The sequence below is a fragment of the Pelodiscus sinensis genome, chromosome 12 (genome assembly GCF_052426305.1).
Source record: "Pelodiscus sinensis isolate ZL-2025 chromosome 12, ASM5242630v1, whole genome shotgun sequence".
Classification (NCBI taxonomy): Eukaryota; Metazoa; Chordata; order Testudines; family Trionychidae; genus Pelodiscus; species Pelodiscus sinensis.
Window position 1 is genome coordinate 1831595 of NC_143063.1, and position 17837 is coordinate 1849431.

At 64.5% G+C, this 17837-nt stretch overlaps 1 protein-coding gene across 2 annotated transcripts in view; it reads right to left on the reverse strand.

The window, feature by feature from the left end:
* Positions 1-25: 25 nt before the first annotated feature.
* The window catches only part of WDR59 (WD repeat domain 59), a 38649-nt gene continuing 20837 nt past the window's right edge, over positions 26-17837 (reverse strand). Inside the window, exons 18-27 of one of the 2 annotated variants that reach the window (XM_075940670.2) lie at positions 17551-17704; positions 14068-14124; positions 7592-7725; positions 6830-6911; positions 5479-5591; positions 4241-4388; positions 4074-4146; positions 3622-3748; positions 2285-2427; positions 26-1531 (exon numbers count right to left, since the gene is read on the reverse strand). In XM_075940670.2, coding sequence (XP_075796785.2) covers positions 1296-1531; positions 2285-2427; positions 3622-3748; positions 4074-4146; positions 4241-4388; positions 5479-5591; positions 6830-6911; positions 7592-7725; positions 14068-14124; positions 17551-17704 — 1267 coding nt within the window. In that variant the 3' untranslated portion in view covers positions 26-1295. The remainder of the gene's footprint in view (positions 1532-2284; positions 2428-3621; positions 3749-4073; positions 4147-4240; positions 4389-5478; positions 5592-6829; positions 6912-7591; positions 7726-14067; positions 14125-17550; positions 17705-17837) is intronic. The other variant, XM_075940669.2, reaches the window with a different exon arrangement.

The window sequence follows — 17837 nt, forward strand, 5'->3', positions numbered from 1 at the left end:
CAGAAAACGGGGAGTTACTAGCTCACAACTTTTACAAAATCATTTAATCCGCGCTGCACCCCGAGGATCAGTTTCCTCACCCCCAAGCCTGCCAAAGCCTGGTGTGAGACAGGCAGTTCCTCGGGGAGGGTGAGAAACGAGTTCCTATGCGCCGCTGGGCACAGAAGGAACCGTGTCCCCATGTAGGCTGGGTCTGGCTGGAGAGGGCACCGACCCGCAGGAGCCTACTCAAGGCAGCCTGCCCGTACTACTGCCAGTGCAAGTTTACAGGTGAAAATGGGAAAAAAAGGTGGCCAGGCCCTGAGACTGTTGCATCTCTGCAAATCTCATAAGCGACACCCTGCCCCCAGCACAGCCAGGGCACTGCAAGCCCAGGCTCTCAAGTTAACTGACCTATTCCCACCCCCAGAACCTGAATTATTCACTGATGCCTGGTAAACCAAGGCAGAGATGCTCAGCGGGAGGAGGAAAAAGGAGTTGCCTTAAGCCGTGATGCGCTCGTTCCATGCAGACTGAGCCGAGCCAAGGCCCAGATATGCAGCTGTCCTTTGTGCACTCAACAGGGAGCATCACTGACCGGGAGTTAAGTGACTCCTTCCAACCAGTCAGAACACTCACAAACCCCAGCCCCCAACAGTGAGTCTGAGAGAAATGGGTGAGTCTAGCGCTGTGGGGGGCACAGGGGGGCTCTTTGTACAGGCTGCAGTTACTGATCCACGGAACAGGAAACCAGCCTGCACAAGGCAGTTTGGTCCTGCTGGTTCAGGTGATGAACAATTTCATTAGGCCCAGAAATGGCCACTCAGAAACAGTATTAAAAAAACTGGGACTCGCAGGTGTGGAAATGTTTTGGCTCAGAGGCCCCGTGTCTATTTGCTCCGTGAAGACGAAGACAAGCTTGGACCATGACTCCTGCCTGGAAACCAGCTGCACCGTATCTTAGCGCAGAGGACTGTCTGTCACAGATGTGATCTTTGGTGCTAGGTCGTCCTGCCAGGAAGACTCCAAAGGAACTTTCCCACACACCCTGGCCACCAGCCACCAGTCCTGCATCCTTAGCAGCAAAGCCGGATTTCCCAAGCGGCGTCCTGTGCCAGCAGTGACACAGGGAGCGTGGCCACTTCTAGCGGGGGCACCCAAGCAGCTGCTGGAAGACTGGAAGTGCTGGTCCATGCCAGCGCCGCGCACAGCGTCACGGCCCGGCAGCCTGTGGAGATCCTGCGGCGAGGAGTTGACAGACGCCAGTTTGGAACCGGCGTTGGGTCCAGGTGGCGGGAGGCTCCTGCTGCCTGTGCTCAGAACGTGCTCTCGAGCAGGCAGCGGCAGCCGCAGCCGGTGGGGCACACTTCCTGGGTGCGGAACCACTCCATCATGTGGCTGGTGTGCCCTCCGTGGCCGCAGGTCAGGCAGAAGTTGGAGGAGCCCCGCACGGCCACGTGGCAGATGGCGCACTGGAAAGTGAAGCCCTTGCAGATGGCGCACTGGGTGCCCCGCACCTCGCTGCGGCAGTGACTGCAGTACACCCCGAACTCTGGCAGGAAACAGCAAAACAGTCACTGCCGGCCTGTCGCCCCGAGCCTGCGGTTCTCTGTTCATCCCCAGGGCCTGCCCGAGTCTCCCCGCACGGCCCTTGTATTTCCTCGAGAGCCTCCCCCAGTTCCTCTCACCGCCCGGTTACATTCCTTTGCGCCTCTGCAGCTAGGCTGAGCCAGCCGCGTGCTAGGTGCGGGGCGGAGGAAGAGCTTTTAGCCAGGGCTGGACAGACGCTGGGGGGGTGAAATCCTTCCGCTGCCCCGTTCTCTTCCCCCCATTGCCAAAGAGCTGCCCTTGCTTCACACAGAGGAGACGGCTGAGCAGGCACAAGCCCAGCGCGTCAGCAGGAGCAGACAACTGCTCGCAGACGGGCAGCTCTCCCATCTCCCAGCCCAACAGCCAGGCGCCGGGGCCCGGGGAGCCCCCTCTCCGCTGCTGCATCACGCCCACCCGGAAGGACAGCGTGCCTTCCTCCTGCCAGGCCTGCTGGGGGATTGCAGAGGGCAGCCCCAGGCCTTTCTCCAGCTCCTAACGGCCCTCCCTCCCAGATACAAAGCTGCTTCGCCGGGGTCCAGCCAGCCTGGCTGTGCTGCCACCAGGGGGCAGAGCACCCATGTGCCATTCACTGCCACGGCCCGTCTCTTGCTGGGCGCCATGGCCACATCTTAGGACCTCCGTCTGTCCCATTGTCTCCTGGCCCTGGAGGCAGGAGGTGGCCTGCAGGGCAGCTGGAAGGGCCAGCACCACTCACCGATTCCCTTGTGCGGGTCGGGGGGGCAGGAGACGAACTTCAGCACTTCAGCCCGTTTCTCCCGCAGGCCCCAGCGATACAGGATTTCCCCGTAGCATTTCTTGAAGTCATCGAACTGCTGAGTGTTGGCAGGGTCCAGCAGCCTGGCGGGGAGACCAGAGTCACCGGCTCCGCCCACTCCCAGTGGGGAGACCAGAGTCACGGGCTCCGCCCACTCCCAGTGGGGAGACCAGAGTCACGGGCTCCACCCACTCCCAGTGGGGAGACCAGAGTCACGGGCTCCGCCCACTCCCAGTGGGGAGACCAGAGTCACTGGCTCTGCCCACTCCCGGCGGCCATGGCGGGGAGACCAGAGTCACGGGCTCCACCCACTCCCGGTGGGGAGACCAGAGTCACCGGCTCCGCCCACTCCCAGTGTGGAGACCAGAGTCACCGGCTCCGCCCACACCCGGCGGCCATGGCGGGGAGACCAGAGTCACGGGCTCCGCCCACTCCCAGTGTGGAGACCAGAGTCACCGGCTCCGCCCACTCCCGGTGGGGAGACCAGAGTCACTGGCTCCGCCCACTCCCAGTGTGGAGACCAGAGTCACCGGCTCCGCCCACTCCCGGTGGGGAGACCAGTCACCGGCTCCGCCCACTCCCAGTGTAGAGACCAGAGTCACGGGCTCCGCCCACTCCCGGCGGCCATGGCGGGGAGACCAGAGTCACCGGCTCCGCCCACTCCCGGCGGCCATGGCGGGGAGACCAGAGTCACGGGCTCCGCCCACTCCCGGCACCCATGGCGGGGCTCGGGCTGCTCCCCCATCTCTCGTGCGGGGTTTAAGGACAACGTGTCCGGGAGTCTGAGCACACCCGCCATGGGGACGAGGCTGTGCCCGGGCGCGCCAGGCTCTCTCCCAGCCCTCCCTGCAGCGGATTCAGCCAAGTGGAGCAGAATCAGTCAGGACTGGGAGCTTCAGGGGCCACCCGGGGCGAGGCTGGACGAGGGGTGCGGCTGGACGAGAGGCGACGAGGGGCGCAGCTGGACGAGGGGCGAGGGGGCGCGGCTGGACGAGGGGCGCGGCTGGACGAGGGGCGAGGGGCGCGGCCGGACGAGGGGCGAGGGGCGCGGCTGGACGAGGGGCGCGGCTGGACGAGGGGCGCGGCTGGACGAGGGGCGAGGGGCGCGGCTGGACGAGGGGCGAGGGGCGCGGCTGGACGAGGGGCGCGGCTGGACGAGGGGCGCGGGGCGCGGCTGGACGAGGGGCGCGGCTGGACGAGGGGCGCGGCTGGATGAGGGGCGCGCCGGCGCTCCCTCGAGCAGCTGACACCACCCCTGCCCCGTGGCCGAGCGCTACCTTTTGTTCCTGTCGTGCTGGTCTCTCTCGCGCTCCCGGTGGTCAGCGTAGGCCAGGGCTCCGTAGCGCAGCTCGTCGGGCGAAGACTCGCCCCAGGGCGTGAAGGGGTGCTCCGGCTCTTTGCCTGCTGCCCAAGCCAAAGGAGGGGTGGGGTGTGGTGAGCGGGTGGGGAGCATGCCACGCCACAGGCCCAGGGGAGCCGCGAATGCCAGGTGGAAGCGTGGGCGGCCACTCGCGCTCTCCCCCTCTGTCCCCAGGATGCCTCAGTACCACCGTCGACCCCGCACGATCACTACTCTGGCCCAGGCCGCTCAAAAGCCTCTTCCCGGCCGGGGTCGACGTCCCTGCCTGCAATTCCGTATCCCCCCCCTTCCCCGAAAGCCACCTGAGGCCTAGGACACGCCTGTGAGTGAAGCCACCTCCCCTGCCTGGCCGGCCCAGCCGCTCCATACCTATGTTCCAGCCTCCAGCGTTGAGCCCCGGGTCCGACATGCTGGAGCAGGAGCCCGACGAGGCAAAGCTGGGCTGTGGGGCGGGAAGGAGAGGGAGTCGCGTCAGCCCCGGGCCGCAGCTCGCCCCGGCCGCCCAGAAAAGCCCCCACAAAGAAGTGGCTGCGTACGTATCGGCTGTGGGAGAGCCCGGTGGAGGAGCGCGGCGGGAAGGGCCCCGCGGGACTCACGCACCCCTGCGGCCTGGACTGGGCCTCGAAGACACTGCAGAGCATGGCCAGGGTCTGCACGTCGTGGAGCTGACAGTAGTGAGCCAGCCTGCGGGGAGGACGAGGAGAGGGCAGGGGTGAGGCCGCGTGGTGCAATCTGCAGGGGGCGGGCAGGCGCCACCTCATTCCCGCTCCCGACTGGGTTTAAAGCGCTTCCAGCTGGACAGACAAGCAAGGCCTAGCGCCCGGGAGAGGGGGCCTCTGCGGGGTGGGGCTAACCCCTAGCTACCCAGGGGGGTTCCTAACGACCCCACCCCACCCCCAGGAGCAAGAGCTGGAGCAAGGCCAGGCAGGTCTGATGCCTTCGGGCTTCAGCGTTACCGGGTGACGATGCTCCGGCTCCTGGGCTCCCCCCACGCCCGCTCTAGGCCAGAGCCCCGCAGGACAGCGCAGACGGGAGCCCGCGGTCGCTCCCCAAAGCTCGCTGGTTGGGGGAGGCCGGGGGTGGAGATGGGAGCTCCGAAGTGGGTTGGCGGCACTTGCCAAGCTGGAGACGAACGGGCACGCGGAAGTGGGTCTGCCCGCCGCCGGGAGGCCGAACTGGGGTGCGGGGGTGTGTGTGTGGGGGGGTCTGGATGACTGTTCCCAGCCAGGCCCACAGCGAACGAAGATCTCTGCTTGTTACACCTTGAGGGCCGCAGTGAGCTCCCGGGTCCCCGCTCCCCCGCTGGGGCAGAACCCAGCGCGAGCCCTTTGGCAGGAGGCAGCGTTTTCCTGGGTGTCTGTGCAGTGCCTCGCACCGCAGAGCCCTGCTCTTCAACCAGCCTCCCCAGGCACCGCTGCGGTGCACGGCCCAGCACGGCATCCCCGAAGGGCCAGCAGACAGGCACCGGCTGGAGCGGGGCTCCCAGAACGCACTGGGCCTCTCCCGCGCCCCTGCAGGAGGAGGGCAGGTGAGAGCCCGAGGAGCTGGCTGGGCAGAGCTGTCAGCAAAGCAGGGTCCAAGCTTCAGTGCAGGTCGGCTCAGTGGTTCATTCTTCCAGTCCAAACGGATTTGGCTCAATGCCCAGAAGTGGGGGTAGTGCATGGTGCACGAGGGCTGAGTGTGAACGGGGGCTTGACTGGAATCGCACGAGGGCTACGCGTGAATCAGGGACTGACAGTCGCCCTGCCCCGGCTCCGAGCTCGCAGAGACCTACAGCGACTCCAGGAGCTGACGTCCAAATGGGTGTTGGGCCCAGGGCGTCTCCAAATCGGGGTCGGACTTCGGCCCGAGACACAGATCCGTGGCCACCGTGGCCAGCGACCAGACCTGCGAGATACAGGAGAAGCAGCGTTCGTGACGGCCGGAAAGAAACAGCCGCCCCGAGGGCCCCGAGCCCGCCCTGCAGCCAGGCACACAAGGCTCTTCGCTGGGGGCCCCAGAATCAGCTAAACCCTCACGGCTTTGGGGTCGGACTCAACAATCATGGAGACTCGGTCATGTCAACCGGCTAGCTCCCGACCTCTTCCTCTCGGCCCCGAGGCTGTCTCCCTTCTACAGAGCCCCACACTTGCCCACCTCTCAAGGGCGCCATGGTACCGCCGGCCCTTCGCCCGGCTTCCTGCTCCGCCCCTCAGAGCGGCCAGCCAGAGCTGCACGGTGCGCTGGCGGAGGGGAGCCCTGGGCTGGCAGGCGTGGGGAGGGGTATCGGAAGGGCCGCAGGAGCCCAGAGAAAGGGCAGGGGAGCTGGAGCAGGGACAGCGAGGGGCCGAGAGAACAGCGCCAGGAGAGGCGGCAGGGGACTCCGGCCCCCAGCAGGGCTCTGGGTGCTGGGGAACTGAAGCACAGAAGCAGAGCAGGCCTGAGCCAAGGTGCAGCCACAGGGCCCAGGGAAAGCCGGGCGATTTGTGCCAAGGAGGCTCACAAGGGGAATTCCTGTCCCCACGCCGCAGCTCAGGGCTCGGCCGAGACGCAGGGCACTTCCGAAAGGCAGCTGGGGGAGGGCGGTGGGAGCAGGGTGCAAGCCAGACACAAGTCAGCCAGAAAACCTCCCAGACCCACCCTCCCCGCCTCATCCCCTCTCTGTTCGGAAATTTGGTTTGTCCTTTTTATGCGTGTTCACCTTTTTGGATTGTACCCTTTGGTATACACGGTCGTGCCAATTTTCTTCCACAATTTGATCTGAGGAAGTGGGTCTGGCCCACGAAAGCTCATCACCTAATAAACCATCTTGTTAGTCTTTACAGTGCTCCATAGCCCTGTCCTTTGTTTCAGCCAGACCAGACTAACACGGCTGCATCTCTGTTACCTTTCTAGCCTGGCCCACGAGAAAGTCTCAAAGCACCCAAGCACCGCGGCGGGTTTGGCAAAGGCTGTGAAACGAACCGCTCGCTGGCCTGGCCAAGGGTTTCTCAGGGCGACGTCTGCCCCAGTTACTAAAGGGGAGGCGCCTCATCTCTGCAGAGGGTCTTGGGGTGCCTGCTGCGCCCCGTGGCCCAGCCACGCCCTTGAGATGCAGGGCTGGGCACGGGAAGGACCAGGCAAGCAGGAGAGGACAAGCCCAGTACCTGGACGAGATCCCTCCGTCCAGCCGCCAGGGCGGAGGCAGCGTTCTTCTGGCAGGTCTCCTGAATGTTCGTCACGTTCAGTCTGAAAGGGAAAGAGAAGGCGCTTTTACTGACACGCTCCTTCCCTAGCGGGCGAGGCCGGACAGAACCCCCTTGCCATCCAGACGCATCCCATCTCCCGACCCCCTGCCCGCCGGGACTCTCGTGCTCACGGCTGCAGCACCAGCAGAGCGGCAGTGAAAGCGGAGCCGTCCGAAGACGAGATTTCCCTTTTCTTTGCACTTGTTTTACGTCAGTGCCGAATGAGAACTGGAGAAAGGAAAGATTCGGCACTCTGGACCCAGGGGCAAGCCCTCGTGACACGTGTGCTAAGAACACACAGCCCTGACGCTGAGACACACGCACGTGCAAAGCTGAACACACCTTTCTGAGCGTGAGGACGAGCGAGTATGCATGTGTGTGCCCGTGTGTCTCAACACAGATCTCTCCGCGGACACACTTCTGGGCCTTATCTCCCAGTGCCAGCCTGTGGGAGCTGTCCTTCCCCAGCCCCCAGCAAGAAGGGCCCATGTGCACTGGGTGACTCCAGCAAGGAAGCCCTCCGACAGCCTCACGGGTTCTGCTGAAAGGCTGGAGCAGCTGTGCGGGTCCCTTGCAGGAGAGGCTGGGACAGAAGCCGCCTCTCCCCGGGAGGCAGGGGAGCGCAGCGATGCCGGGGGTGCCTGATGGAAGGGGCTGCTGGCGACGGGGCCGGGTACTCACATGTACTGCTCCCCTAGCGCTTTGTGCACAGGCAGCAGGCAGGAGACATCCTGGATGATGACTTTGCCGGCAGCTTTAATGGGTCGGCTGCTGGCATCAGTCCCCTCTCGCTTGCTCTTCCATCGCCTGGATTTCTGTGGGGAGACGGCAACGGGTGACCGGGGGAGGAGGCCCGACGGGAAGATGCAGCAGCACTGGCAGTCACGCAGGCCACACCCGCCCCTGCCTTCGGAGCCTCTGGCCCCACTAGACCGCTGCCCACAGCATGCCCGGGGTGCAAGGGAAAGGCGGGCCAGGCCAGCCGCTGCAAGGCAAGCGCGCCGACGAGGGGCTGTGCGGCTGTGGGGCCGCCCGGAGGAACGAACGCGCCCAGCCAGCCACACGCCGCAGGCCCAGGAACGGGCTCTGGTCTGAGTCCAGCGAGGGCTCTGCGTGGAGGGTGGCCCTGGCTCGGCTGCCAGCTGCAGGCAGAGGCCCAGCAATAAGGCCCTGCCCGCGCTGGCTCCCTGCCGAGTTCTAACGAGGGATGTTAGGTAGCGGCTCATTGACTAGCTGTGATGTAGTGGGGGCACCTTGCTGGTTGTTATGCAGGGCGGTGGGTGACCACTGGCTGCAGCACGGCCCAGCAGGGCAGGGGATGAGTCATTATGCAAGGGGGCTCCGAACCTGTCTGCCCAGCTACCCCCAGGGAGCAGAACAATGGGGAGAAGGGAGTGGAGCCCTGGCTGGGGGCAGGGCTGGAAGTGAGGGAGTTAGTTTCTGTCTGGGAGCATGGAGGAGACAGCCTAGGGAAAGGGGCTGGAATTTAGGGGCCCAGGCTCCCCCATCTCAAGGGGGGCTGAGGCATCCTAGGCCTGCACTGGAACCAGATGACATCTGTGCTGTGCTGCGTCCTGGAGAAGCAATAAACTCCCCCTGTTCTACCGGCTGGTGGAGTCTGTCCGTGCCACTACGGGGGTGCAGGAGACGGGGGACCCCAACGCGCCATCACACTAGCTGAGCAGCCTCATGAATTCTTAGTGGTCACCCGACTGCTCTCTAGTCCCCGGGGGCAGGGCTGGCAGCCAGTGCGCTCCCCCCCCCCCAGGAGCCCCTGCCACTGTAGCAGAGGCAGCGCACGGGGTGCCAGGCGGGAGCTGGTCCGCGAGGGGAGCGTTTGAAAAGCAGCCCCTGCGTGGACGGGCTGCCTGCCGCCCCGTGCTGCTGCGTCGGGGAGAGAGGCAGCTGTGCAGGGTGGCAGCAGCCCGTGTAGGGTCTGAGCGCCCGGACCTGCGAGCTGGAACGGAGCCGGGCTGCCGGCCGCCTGCCCCCAATACACCTGAAATGCAGAGCCGCACCGGACCTGTCGCAAGCTAGGACTGAGCGGGCTGCTGCCCAGCCCGCCAAACATTCGCTGGTGGGGGAGGGGAGGGAAAGGCCTGTCGTCTCCGGCATTAACCGATACGCTTTTGTTTGTCGGTTCCTCGACTCCACTAGCCCCTGCCTGGCTCTAAGGGTGCTGTGTGTGTCCCGGACCGGGCTGGGCTCCGAGCCCCTGGCCCTGCGCTCCGCCTGTGCTTCTGGGGGCAGGGACGGCTGGCAGGCGCCAACCAGGAGTCTGCTCTCGGCATGAGGAGATGAGGCCACGCCAAGCCCTCCCCCAGAGGGCCGAATTCTCCCCCTCGGGCCCAGGCGCACACAGCGACTCGGGCCAGCTCCCTACGGGGAGGCCCCACCCGCCCATGGGGCAGGAACTGTGCCTGGCAGGGGGCTCTAGCGCCACGCAGGGCCGAGATGAACCCAGGGCACCCGGGGGGGCCCTTGCGTGCGCCTTGGCTCCCTGGCAAAGCCGGGACCGGCTCCAGGGCAGCAGGCAGGGCCTGCTGGCACAGTGACCGCGCAGGCGGATTCTGGGGTGGCTCAGCCTGCCCGGCGAGCACGTGAAAAGCAGGGGTGGGCTGGAATCGACTCCCCCAACAGGCCTGCCGAGGTCTGGCCTCCTGCGCTCTGGGCTTCACCAGGACGCCGCTGAGGCCGTGGCGAGAAGCGGCCCCCGCCCAAGGGGGAAGGCACGCTGCTTGCCTGGCTGCGCTCGCAGGCGCGGCAGGGCCCCGAGGGGCTGGCCTGGGTCCATGCGGGCAGCAAAGGGGGCTCGTTGTAAAGCAAGGTCAGGGTGGGATCCGAGGGCTGGTTACCACAGGCCCCCCCCCCGCTGTAGCCGGCGTGGAGGCGCTGCCGGGGCGCCGCAGGGCAGGAGCGCAGATATTCAGTGGCACCGTGCAGCTGTTCCTAAAAGCAACCGCGCAGACTCCGACTGGGGGGGGGCAGTGCCCCTCTGAGATGCAGGCCTGGCCCTCAGCTCGCTGGCTCCCTGAGCTGCTCCAACCCCGCTCCCGGGCCGGCCGGGGGCCGGAGGCTGCTCTCCTTGGCCTGGCTGGGGAGTGCGCCGGAGCCAGGCTGGCTGTGCCTGGAGGGGCACGGCCGGTGCTTTGCGCCACAGCAGGTGGTGCGCAGTGGGAAGAGCCGGCGTGCTTCTCCACCCTGCCCCACGCAGCCCCGGCCAGGCCTGCGCCACGGGAGCGGGGAGCCAAGCCTGCCGGCCCTGCAGAGCTCTCAGGCCCAGCGGGAAGAGGCTCGTTGGCCCCTCAGCACGCCCAGGCTGCGGCGGGCTCCTCAAAGGCACCCGCGGCGCAGCCCCCACCCGCCTCGGGGGAGGCGCGAGACGCAGAACACGGACACGCCACGGCAGGGAGGGCGGGACATTCCACCAAGGGCCCCTGACAGCAAGCAGGGCACCGGGCGGGCCTGGCCAATCTCCCCAGCGCCCCCGGACCCAGCAGAGTTCGCTGGCCTCACTCCACGAGGAGAGCTAGAGCCCCACGGGGGGTGCATCCCCTCCCCCGCTGCGGGGCAGAAGAGGCCAGTGTCTGGGCCGGTCGCTCTGCGGGGGCTTGGGAAAGACACACCGGCTTCCACGGCCCCTTCGCTGGTCCCCGGAGAAGTCAGATGCCCCTCTGGCCACAGCCCTGGGGAGGGCTGGGAAAGGGGCATCGCCCTGGGGCCTGTGCCAGGCTGCCAGAGCCCTGCCGCCCAGGCCGAGAGGGGCCGGGGGCAGCGGGGGCAGCGGGGGCTGCAGGCGGAACATTTGGGCCATTCGTGCGGCCCCGGCCCTTCCTCCATGCAGACAGACTCAGGCCAGGCCCTGCGTCTCCACGGCCGCGAGGGGAGGCAGGAGAGAGGCCACAGCTCCTCTGAGCAGCCGGGGATGGAACCAGGTGAGTCCACCGTGGCCCCAGGCCAGGGCCGGCCGCCGGGTACCCACTACCCAGCTCGCCCAGGCCCTCGATGGCAGCCCAGGGGGAAGGGCGGAAACAGCCAAGAACACGTCACCGACTGCTCGGAGCAACCACCCCGCTCCCTGCAGAACGGCGCCCCCCAGCGCGCTGCGCCAGCCCCCCCGGAGCCCCAACAGTGCAGGGAGCCCCTTTACGCGGGGGCCCAGTGCTCTCACTCTGCGCTCGGGGGGCTTTCCCGCCCGCCCGCGCAGCTGCAGCCTGTAGGAATGACCTCTACTGCGGCGGGGGGAGGGAGAAAACCGATTCGCATGGGGCAGAGGGACAGGAGGGAGCATGTTTCCCGCATCGTCCTTTGAGCAACAAACCCCAGGTTGGGGCGGCCGAACCCCGCCCGGCCACCGCGCTGCCAGGACTTTCCAGAACAAGCTTTTCTGCAGCAACGTTTCCATCGGCCAGTCGCCAGGGCTGCCCTGCAGCCAGTCCCAGCGGCGCCACGCGGGCCATTCCGGAAGAACCTGCCCCTTCCCGCCCCCCCAATCAGCTGGCGGCTGGCTCCTGCCCCGATGCAGGAGGGTTGGTGCCTCTCATGCCACTGCTGGACTCACTCAGTATCCTCACGGGGGTGACGTGTTCTCACACTGCCCCTGCTCTCGGTCGCTGCCCCTGCTCTCGGGGGCCACATGATGGGTGTGCAGAGCAGGCGAGTACCGTCTTTTAGCGAATATACCCCGCACCCAAATATACCCCGTGGTTTTTGCTTTTTGAGTTAAAAAAGAAATCTTGTCTACCCCGCGCAGGAGTATAACCTGCGGGGATACAAGGCTGTGCCGGGGTATATTTATGGTGCCGGGGTGGAGGGGGGAGAGAATTAGCCAGCCACTCACCGCCCGGTTCCTGCGCAGCCAGATGAGCGCTCCCCCTGCCCCTTCCTACGGCTGCGGAGGAACCGGCCAGTGAGCTGGTGTGTAAAAAAAAAAAAAAAAAAATGTGTATACCCTGCACCCAAATATACCCCGCCGGGCGTGTGTGCGCGCGCGTGCAGTTTGTAAAACGAATGTACCCCTCAGGTTATATTCGCTAAAATACGGGTACTTGCTTAAGTTGGTGTCACGTTTGCTTACAGGGTTTCGCTAAGTGCCCGAGCTCGTGGCTATGCCAGTCATTCGCCGTTTCCGTCGCTGCCTGCTCCTGCCGGAAAGGACAGCACTCCCAGCTCCGAGTCTCTTCACGGGGACCGGCCTCGGGACTCTCAAGGCCCCTTGCCATGCCTGCCGCTCGCTCTCCTTCGGGGCAGACCCCAGATGGCCAGAGAAGGGTGCTATCGACCCATACGCTCAACACAGGGCTGCCTTCCTGTGCCGATACTGGGGCGGGGGGCAGACCGAGGGGAACGCTCCCCATAGGCCTCCTGGATTCCTCACTCTCCCTGACCACTGCCCAGGGGAGTCTGTTTCTTGGCATGCAGAAGTCCACGGCCCAAGTACAGCCAGCGCTTCCTTCTGGTTCTGGGGGAAACGAGCCCTCGGCAAAGTCCCTCTGAGCTCCATGTCGGCCATGAAGGCTTTGCAGAATCTGGCAGACACGCTGGAGGCCGCCTACTTCTCCCTCGTGTTGGGAGGCCGATTTCTAGCATGCCTTTACCTATGGTCAGCGTGCTTCTGTACGCCGCCTCGCTGCCTTTTGCGACCACAGACACGCAGCCCGAGCACCGGCCCAAGGCTGGCCCTTTGGAGCGTCTCACTGGAACTTCTCCCTGGTTGAAAACTGGCCGTTTTCCGCTTGCTCGCTTTCCTGTCTCAGGCTTCATCTCACCTGCCGCACCAAAGATTGATCTGATGGTGTTTGATTTAGCGGGTCTGATAAAGACCCTCTAAATTGAATGCTGAGTGCACCCTCCGAGTCAGTGCCGCAAGGAATAAGGGAAACCGATGGGAACGTTTGCTCTCGTCGGCCTCCCACTGTGGAGGTGGCGCCAAGCTCGGCTTACAGTACATCGACTCCAGCAACGTTATTTGCGCCGCAGGGACTGCGTCCCGTAAGCCGACCGTCCGGGACTAGTCTAGACCTGACCTTCACGGCTGCCCCACAGCGGAGCTCACGGTCTCCCCCTCTCCGTACCCTGCGTTCCGTAAAAGGGCTCCAGCACCAGCGCTCTGAAAGCCCAAGTACACGCGTCTTTCGGGTCTCCGCCACCGGGCTGGGGAGGCGTTCACAGAGCTGCAGCAGATTAGGGAGACAATCTTCCTTTGCAAAAGCCACGCTGGTCGGTCCCCTAGCGGTGCCATAGTCCTGGCTGTGATCCGAGCTCGGCCACACCCTGATGCTGAGCCCTGCCCCGAGAACCCTACCGCCTGGGCCGACGGGGAGCAAATTGCTTCATCAAAGTCCAGCAGCTGCCTTGCCTGGGACAGCAGACGTTTGTCGGCCGCTCGACCACTGGCTGCTCTGGAAGGTGGTGCAGGTGACCGGGACGGGGGCAGCCTGGCCTGGTGGTCACTGCGGGGTTCAGAGGCCAGTGGGTATGTCCAGGGTCAGGTGAAAGCTGGAGCCAGGCCAGATGGAAAACAGGGACACCAGTGCTGGCCCGGAAGCCAAAGCGCCATCGGCCCGAGGGAGCCGGAGAAGTCGGGCACCAGGGCGGCAGTTCAGGGCCTGGCGCATGGAGCCGGAAACCAGGAAGTATCAAAGTCAGGAAGGGGGGACGGGGACGGAGTCGGGGGGCAGAGTCTGCAGCAGCAAGCCAGGATCCACCCTATTGCCCAGACAATAGGCCTCTCCCATCAGGTGCCTCTGGGCAGTAGCTTCAGTCACCGAGAGCCACCAGGGGGCGGTGTGGCTACAGCAGTGCCCTGCGGGTCCGGGTGCAGGGCTCCGATCCTCACGCTGCTGCAACGTCCTTAGCCTCCTTGATTGTGCCCCGAGTCCTGGGAAATCCATCCTTTGCTACTATCTTATTAGCCTCTCTGACCTCCCTCAACAGCCTTTATGCGACCCCCTCCTGCTCAGGCAAGGGGATCTGGGTCCCAACAGAAGCGTTCCCACCTTGGATTCTCTGGTACAACGTATGGGGCGACTCCCTGACCCCCCCAGGTCAAGCGAGGGAACCGCCGGTTGTTCGGGTTACCGTCCGCCAGGCAGGGAGGGCTTTATTCTTGGGCAAAGACAGGGTGAGGGAAGGAGAGAGCACACAGCGCACAGTACCGGGACGTCGGTAGCCGCTTGGATGGACCAGCGCCGCCGGGCAGAGCGAAGAGACATCTGCAGGGACACCCAGAGGAGAAAGGAAGAAAGGCACCGAGAAAATCAAAAGAAAAAGCAAAGAATAAATAACTCAGCTCCCAAAGGCCCCGAGGGAGGGAGCGGGGGCAGTGTGGCCTGTGGGTTGCAACTCGGCAGCATTCCCCCTCGGGGCGCTGCACCCTGAGGCCCCCAGCCCTCTGCAGGGTGACCCTAGCGACAAGTCCGGCGTGGGAGGGCTGCCAGCTCCCTGGGCATCAAGGAGCGAAGCCTCCCACCCGGGCTGAGGAACCGCCTGGCAGCCGGCAGTGAGGCTCCCTGTTCTAATCACTAGGCAACACTTCCTCTCTCAGGTGCAGGAGGCAGAGCCAAGCACGACACTGCCCATGTGTCATTTAACAGAGCTGCTGCCTGCCGTGGCCCGTGGCCCAGGACCCCCCACCCCCGGTGCCTGACCACTGGGCTGCTCTGCGCAGAGCTTTTTTGTGGGCCCAGGACCACAGGAGGAGGATGCTGCAGGGGAGGCGGCCACAGGAAGGGCTCCGGCAGGAGAGGGCGGCCGAGCCCGGACACTCCACGAGAAGCCACCGCCAGCCGAGCCCAAGGACCCGCGGCTCAGCCCTACCCACGCTCAGCAGCGAGCTGCCGGCTGGTTGCCTTTGGGCTGGCGGTAAGGGGCTCTCCCCCCTGGGGACGCTGCCCTGCCTCAGGGTCCCACCTGACCGGGGATTTCACATGGGCCTAGAGTCCAGTCAAAGGGACGGGCCAGCAGCAGGCGCTGCAGCTAGGAGCCCTGCGCGATCGGATTCCCCTGCCACCCCCCCGACGGCAGGGCCCTGGTGGGAGCTGCTGGGTTCGGTTTCTCTCCCTCCGCGCTCAGCAAGGCCGGGGCGGGGGAGCAGGGGAACTCGGCTCTGCAGGACACCCCACTGAAGAGCAGTGGGCCAAAGGCCAGACAGAGGGCAGGGTGTGATCCTGGGCCAGATCAGGGACCACGGGGAGGGGCTCAGAGAAGAGCCAATACAATTCTCCCCTCTCTCAATGCTTCCTTCCCTTTTGCATTCCAATTGGAGCCGCAGAATCGTCCCGGCCTCGCACCAGACAAGCGACGAAAAACCTGGATCACAAATGCTTAGCCCTGACTATTCCCAGCGGCCTTGGGCGCGTCCGAACAAACGCAGCCCCTTGCTCAGGAGCCAGGCACAGTCCAAACGGATCGGAGAAGGAGGGGGACCCCTGCCCTTCCAGCCAGAGCTGCCAGGGGTACAACCGGCCCCCCGTTTCACTGCGGGGAAGCTTCTTCCATCTGTTGAAGGCACCGCTGGGAGGCCGCACAGCAATCCCGCGTCTGGCCCGGGCCTTGCTCTACAGATCTCCAGCCGGCCCACGGGGCCAGGCAGCGACCCTGGAGGCAGGACTCTCCTTGGGCGGAGATCTCGATCGCGGGGCGCGTGATGTTCAGGTCTGCCCGCGGGGAGGCACCGAGTCTGATGCTTTGACACCAGCCCGCGAGAGCCGAGTAACAAGATTACGGATTCCAGGGGAACCGGGCAAACGCACCCACAGTCTTATTACCGGGGTGGGGGGAGGGACGCTTCTCGCACGCAACCCCTCGGGCAAGACGACGACGGGGCTGGTCTCTGGCTGGGGGAGGAGGCAGCTCTGCACCCGCGCCCGAGCACGACTTCCTCCTCTGGACACCGATCTCCTGCCCGCCTTGCAAGGAGAACCATGGGGGCAGAGCCGTCGCAGCAACGGGACTGCCCGGTTCTGTGCTGTTTGCGTTTGCACAGCGCGGGCTGCGAGGAGCCCCAGGGCGCCCCTAGACAGCGGCGCTACGTTGGGATACTCCGGAACGGCTGTCCCGCAGCTTTTGAACAAGCCCGTTGATTCAAAGTAACAGGCGTGCTGTTCCGCCGTCCCCGTGAGCCTCTTTCCACGGGGAGGAAGGGCCCTTTGGAATAGCGGTTTATTGCGAAGTTCACTCCAAATAAGCGAGTCCCTAGCGGCCTCCAACGAACTAGAACCTCACAAACCTCTCCACTGACCCCAAGCATGTTTGTGAAACCCTGGTGGCAGATGAAACTGCCTGCTAGAAAGCCAACTTCTCCTTCTTCCTGGCCAGTAATCCCGAGACACCTTTCTAGGGTAGAGGGTGGGAGGGCACATTCATTCTCAGAGACTCACGCTCCGTTTTCATTCGGCCGTCCAGGGAGATCTCAGCAGCTTAGCTGCCTCTCCAGGACAAGTCGAGTGTATTTTCTGTCTGGCAATGGATCGATTTCATTTTGTGGTGGCTCCAGCTACCCCTCTGGGAGCAATTGCTGCGGATATGCCTGTGGGGCATTTGCAGTTTAAACATCTAGTTATTCTTCTGAAATATTCATGGATTTGGCAGAAATTTACCTTGGCTGCTCTCTGCCGGAGGGGTGGGCAAAACTGATTTTGTTTAAAGAAAATCAGTTTTATTTAATTGGATTTTTTTTTATTAAATATTTTTTTCTTTTTAAAAATGAAACCTAATTTAAACGAACCCTGAATTTAACACAAAACCTGTTCAGGGCTCAACCCGCACAACACTCAGAGGCTGCTCCTCTGGACACAGGACTTTTGGCACAGCTCAGTCTCGGTCATTTCAGGGACTCTCTTTTTCATGAGCTTAAGCCCCGGTCCTTCCACCTCGCCACAGCTCAAGGAATTCTGTGGGCTGCCCTGAAATAAGCAGGTTCCTTCCCTGGCTACAGAGAAACCAGCCAGCTGCACGTGTGAAATGCCGCTTGAGGAGCTGGTCACCGCAGCGCGGTTTGTTTAACAAGAAGAAAGGGGACCTGCTGCGAGGGGGGTTCGTTCCAGTCTCCGTTCAGACCCACCCTGCCTGTTGGTGAGCAAGACGGTTTCCCGCGGGAGAAGCAGCCGCCCAGTCCCCCTTACTGGCATGCTGAAACGCTACAGTTAAGAACGAACGAACGGTCCAGCTGCCGCATTGCCCTCGTGGGTCTCTGCACAGCGCCCCTCCCAGGAGGCGGAGAGAAGCCCCAGCGTAAGGGCTCGGCTCAGCGGTGCCCGGACACGTTTCCACAAGCAACCCGCGAGCGCAAAGGGAAAGCTGACAAACCAGGGAAGTCCCAGGCAGACTGCGAAGAGCTGGGGACACCGGGTGGGAACGGGGCTTGGGGCCATGCTGCTCGCTTGCAGCCAGCGAGGGAGCGCAGGCACAGGTCAGGTGAGGGGGCGGGGGGCACACAGAAGCGACACCCAGCCCGACCCTGGGGGAGCCGGCGCCCCAGGGCCCTGACAGTGCTGGAGCATGGGCACCGGGCCCACACCACTTGCTGCCCTGGGGGCGGGGGCAGAGACCCTCCACCCAGGCGCCAGGGACGGTTCAGGGCGGCTGCGCCCGGGCAGAAGGACGCTGCCCAGCCACTCGTGCGCCAGGCCGGCCCTTACCCTCTCCTTGTAGTAGAAGGAGCTGATGGAGACCTGCTCCTTCTCGCTGCGGGTGGGGCTGCCCCCGTACAGGCGCAGGTTGGCCGTGGTCTCCGTGCGCATCTTCATGGGCGTGATCAGGCCGCTGTGATAGGCCGACAGAGCGGACAGAGATCTGCCAGGCAAGAGAAGCAGCTTTCAGGGCTGCCCGCGGACCAGGGAGAGCCAGGCGGGAGGGACTGACGGCCAGCGGCTCGGCCGGGCGGGGCTGCCCGCAGACCAGGGAGAGCCAGGCGGGAGGGACTGAC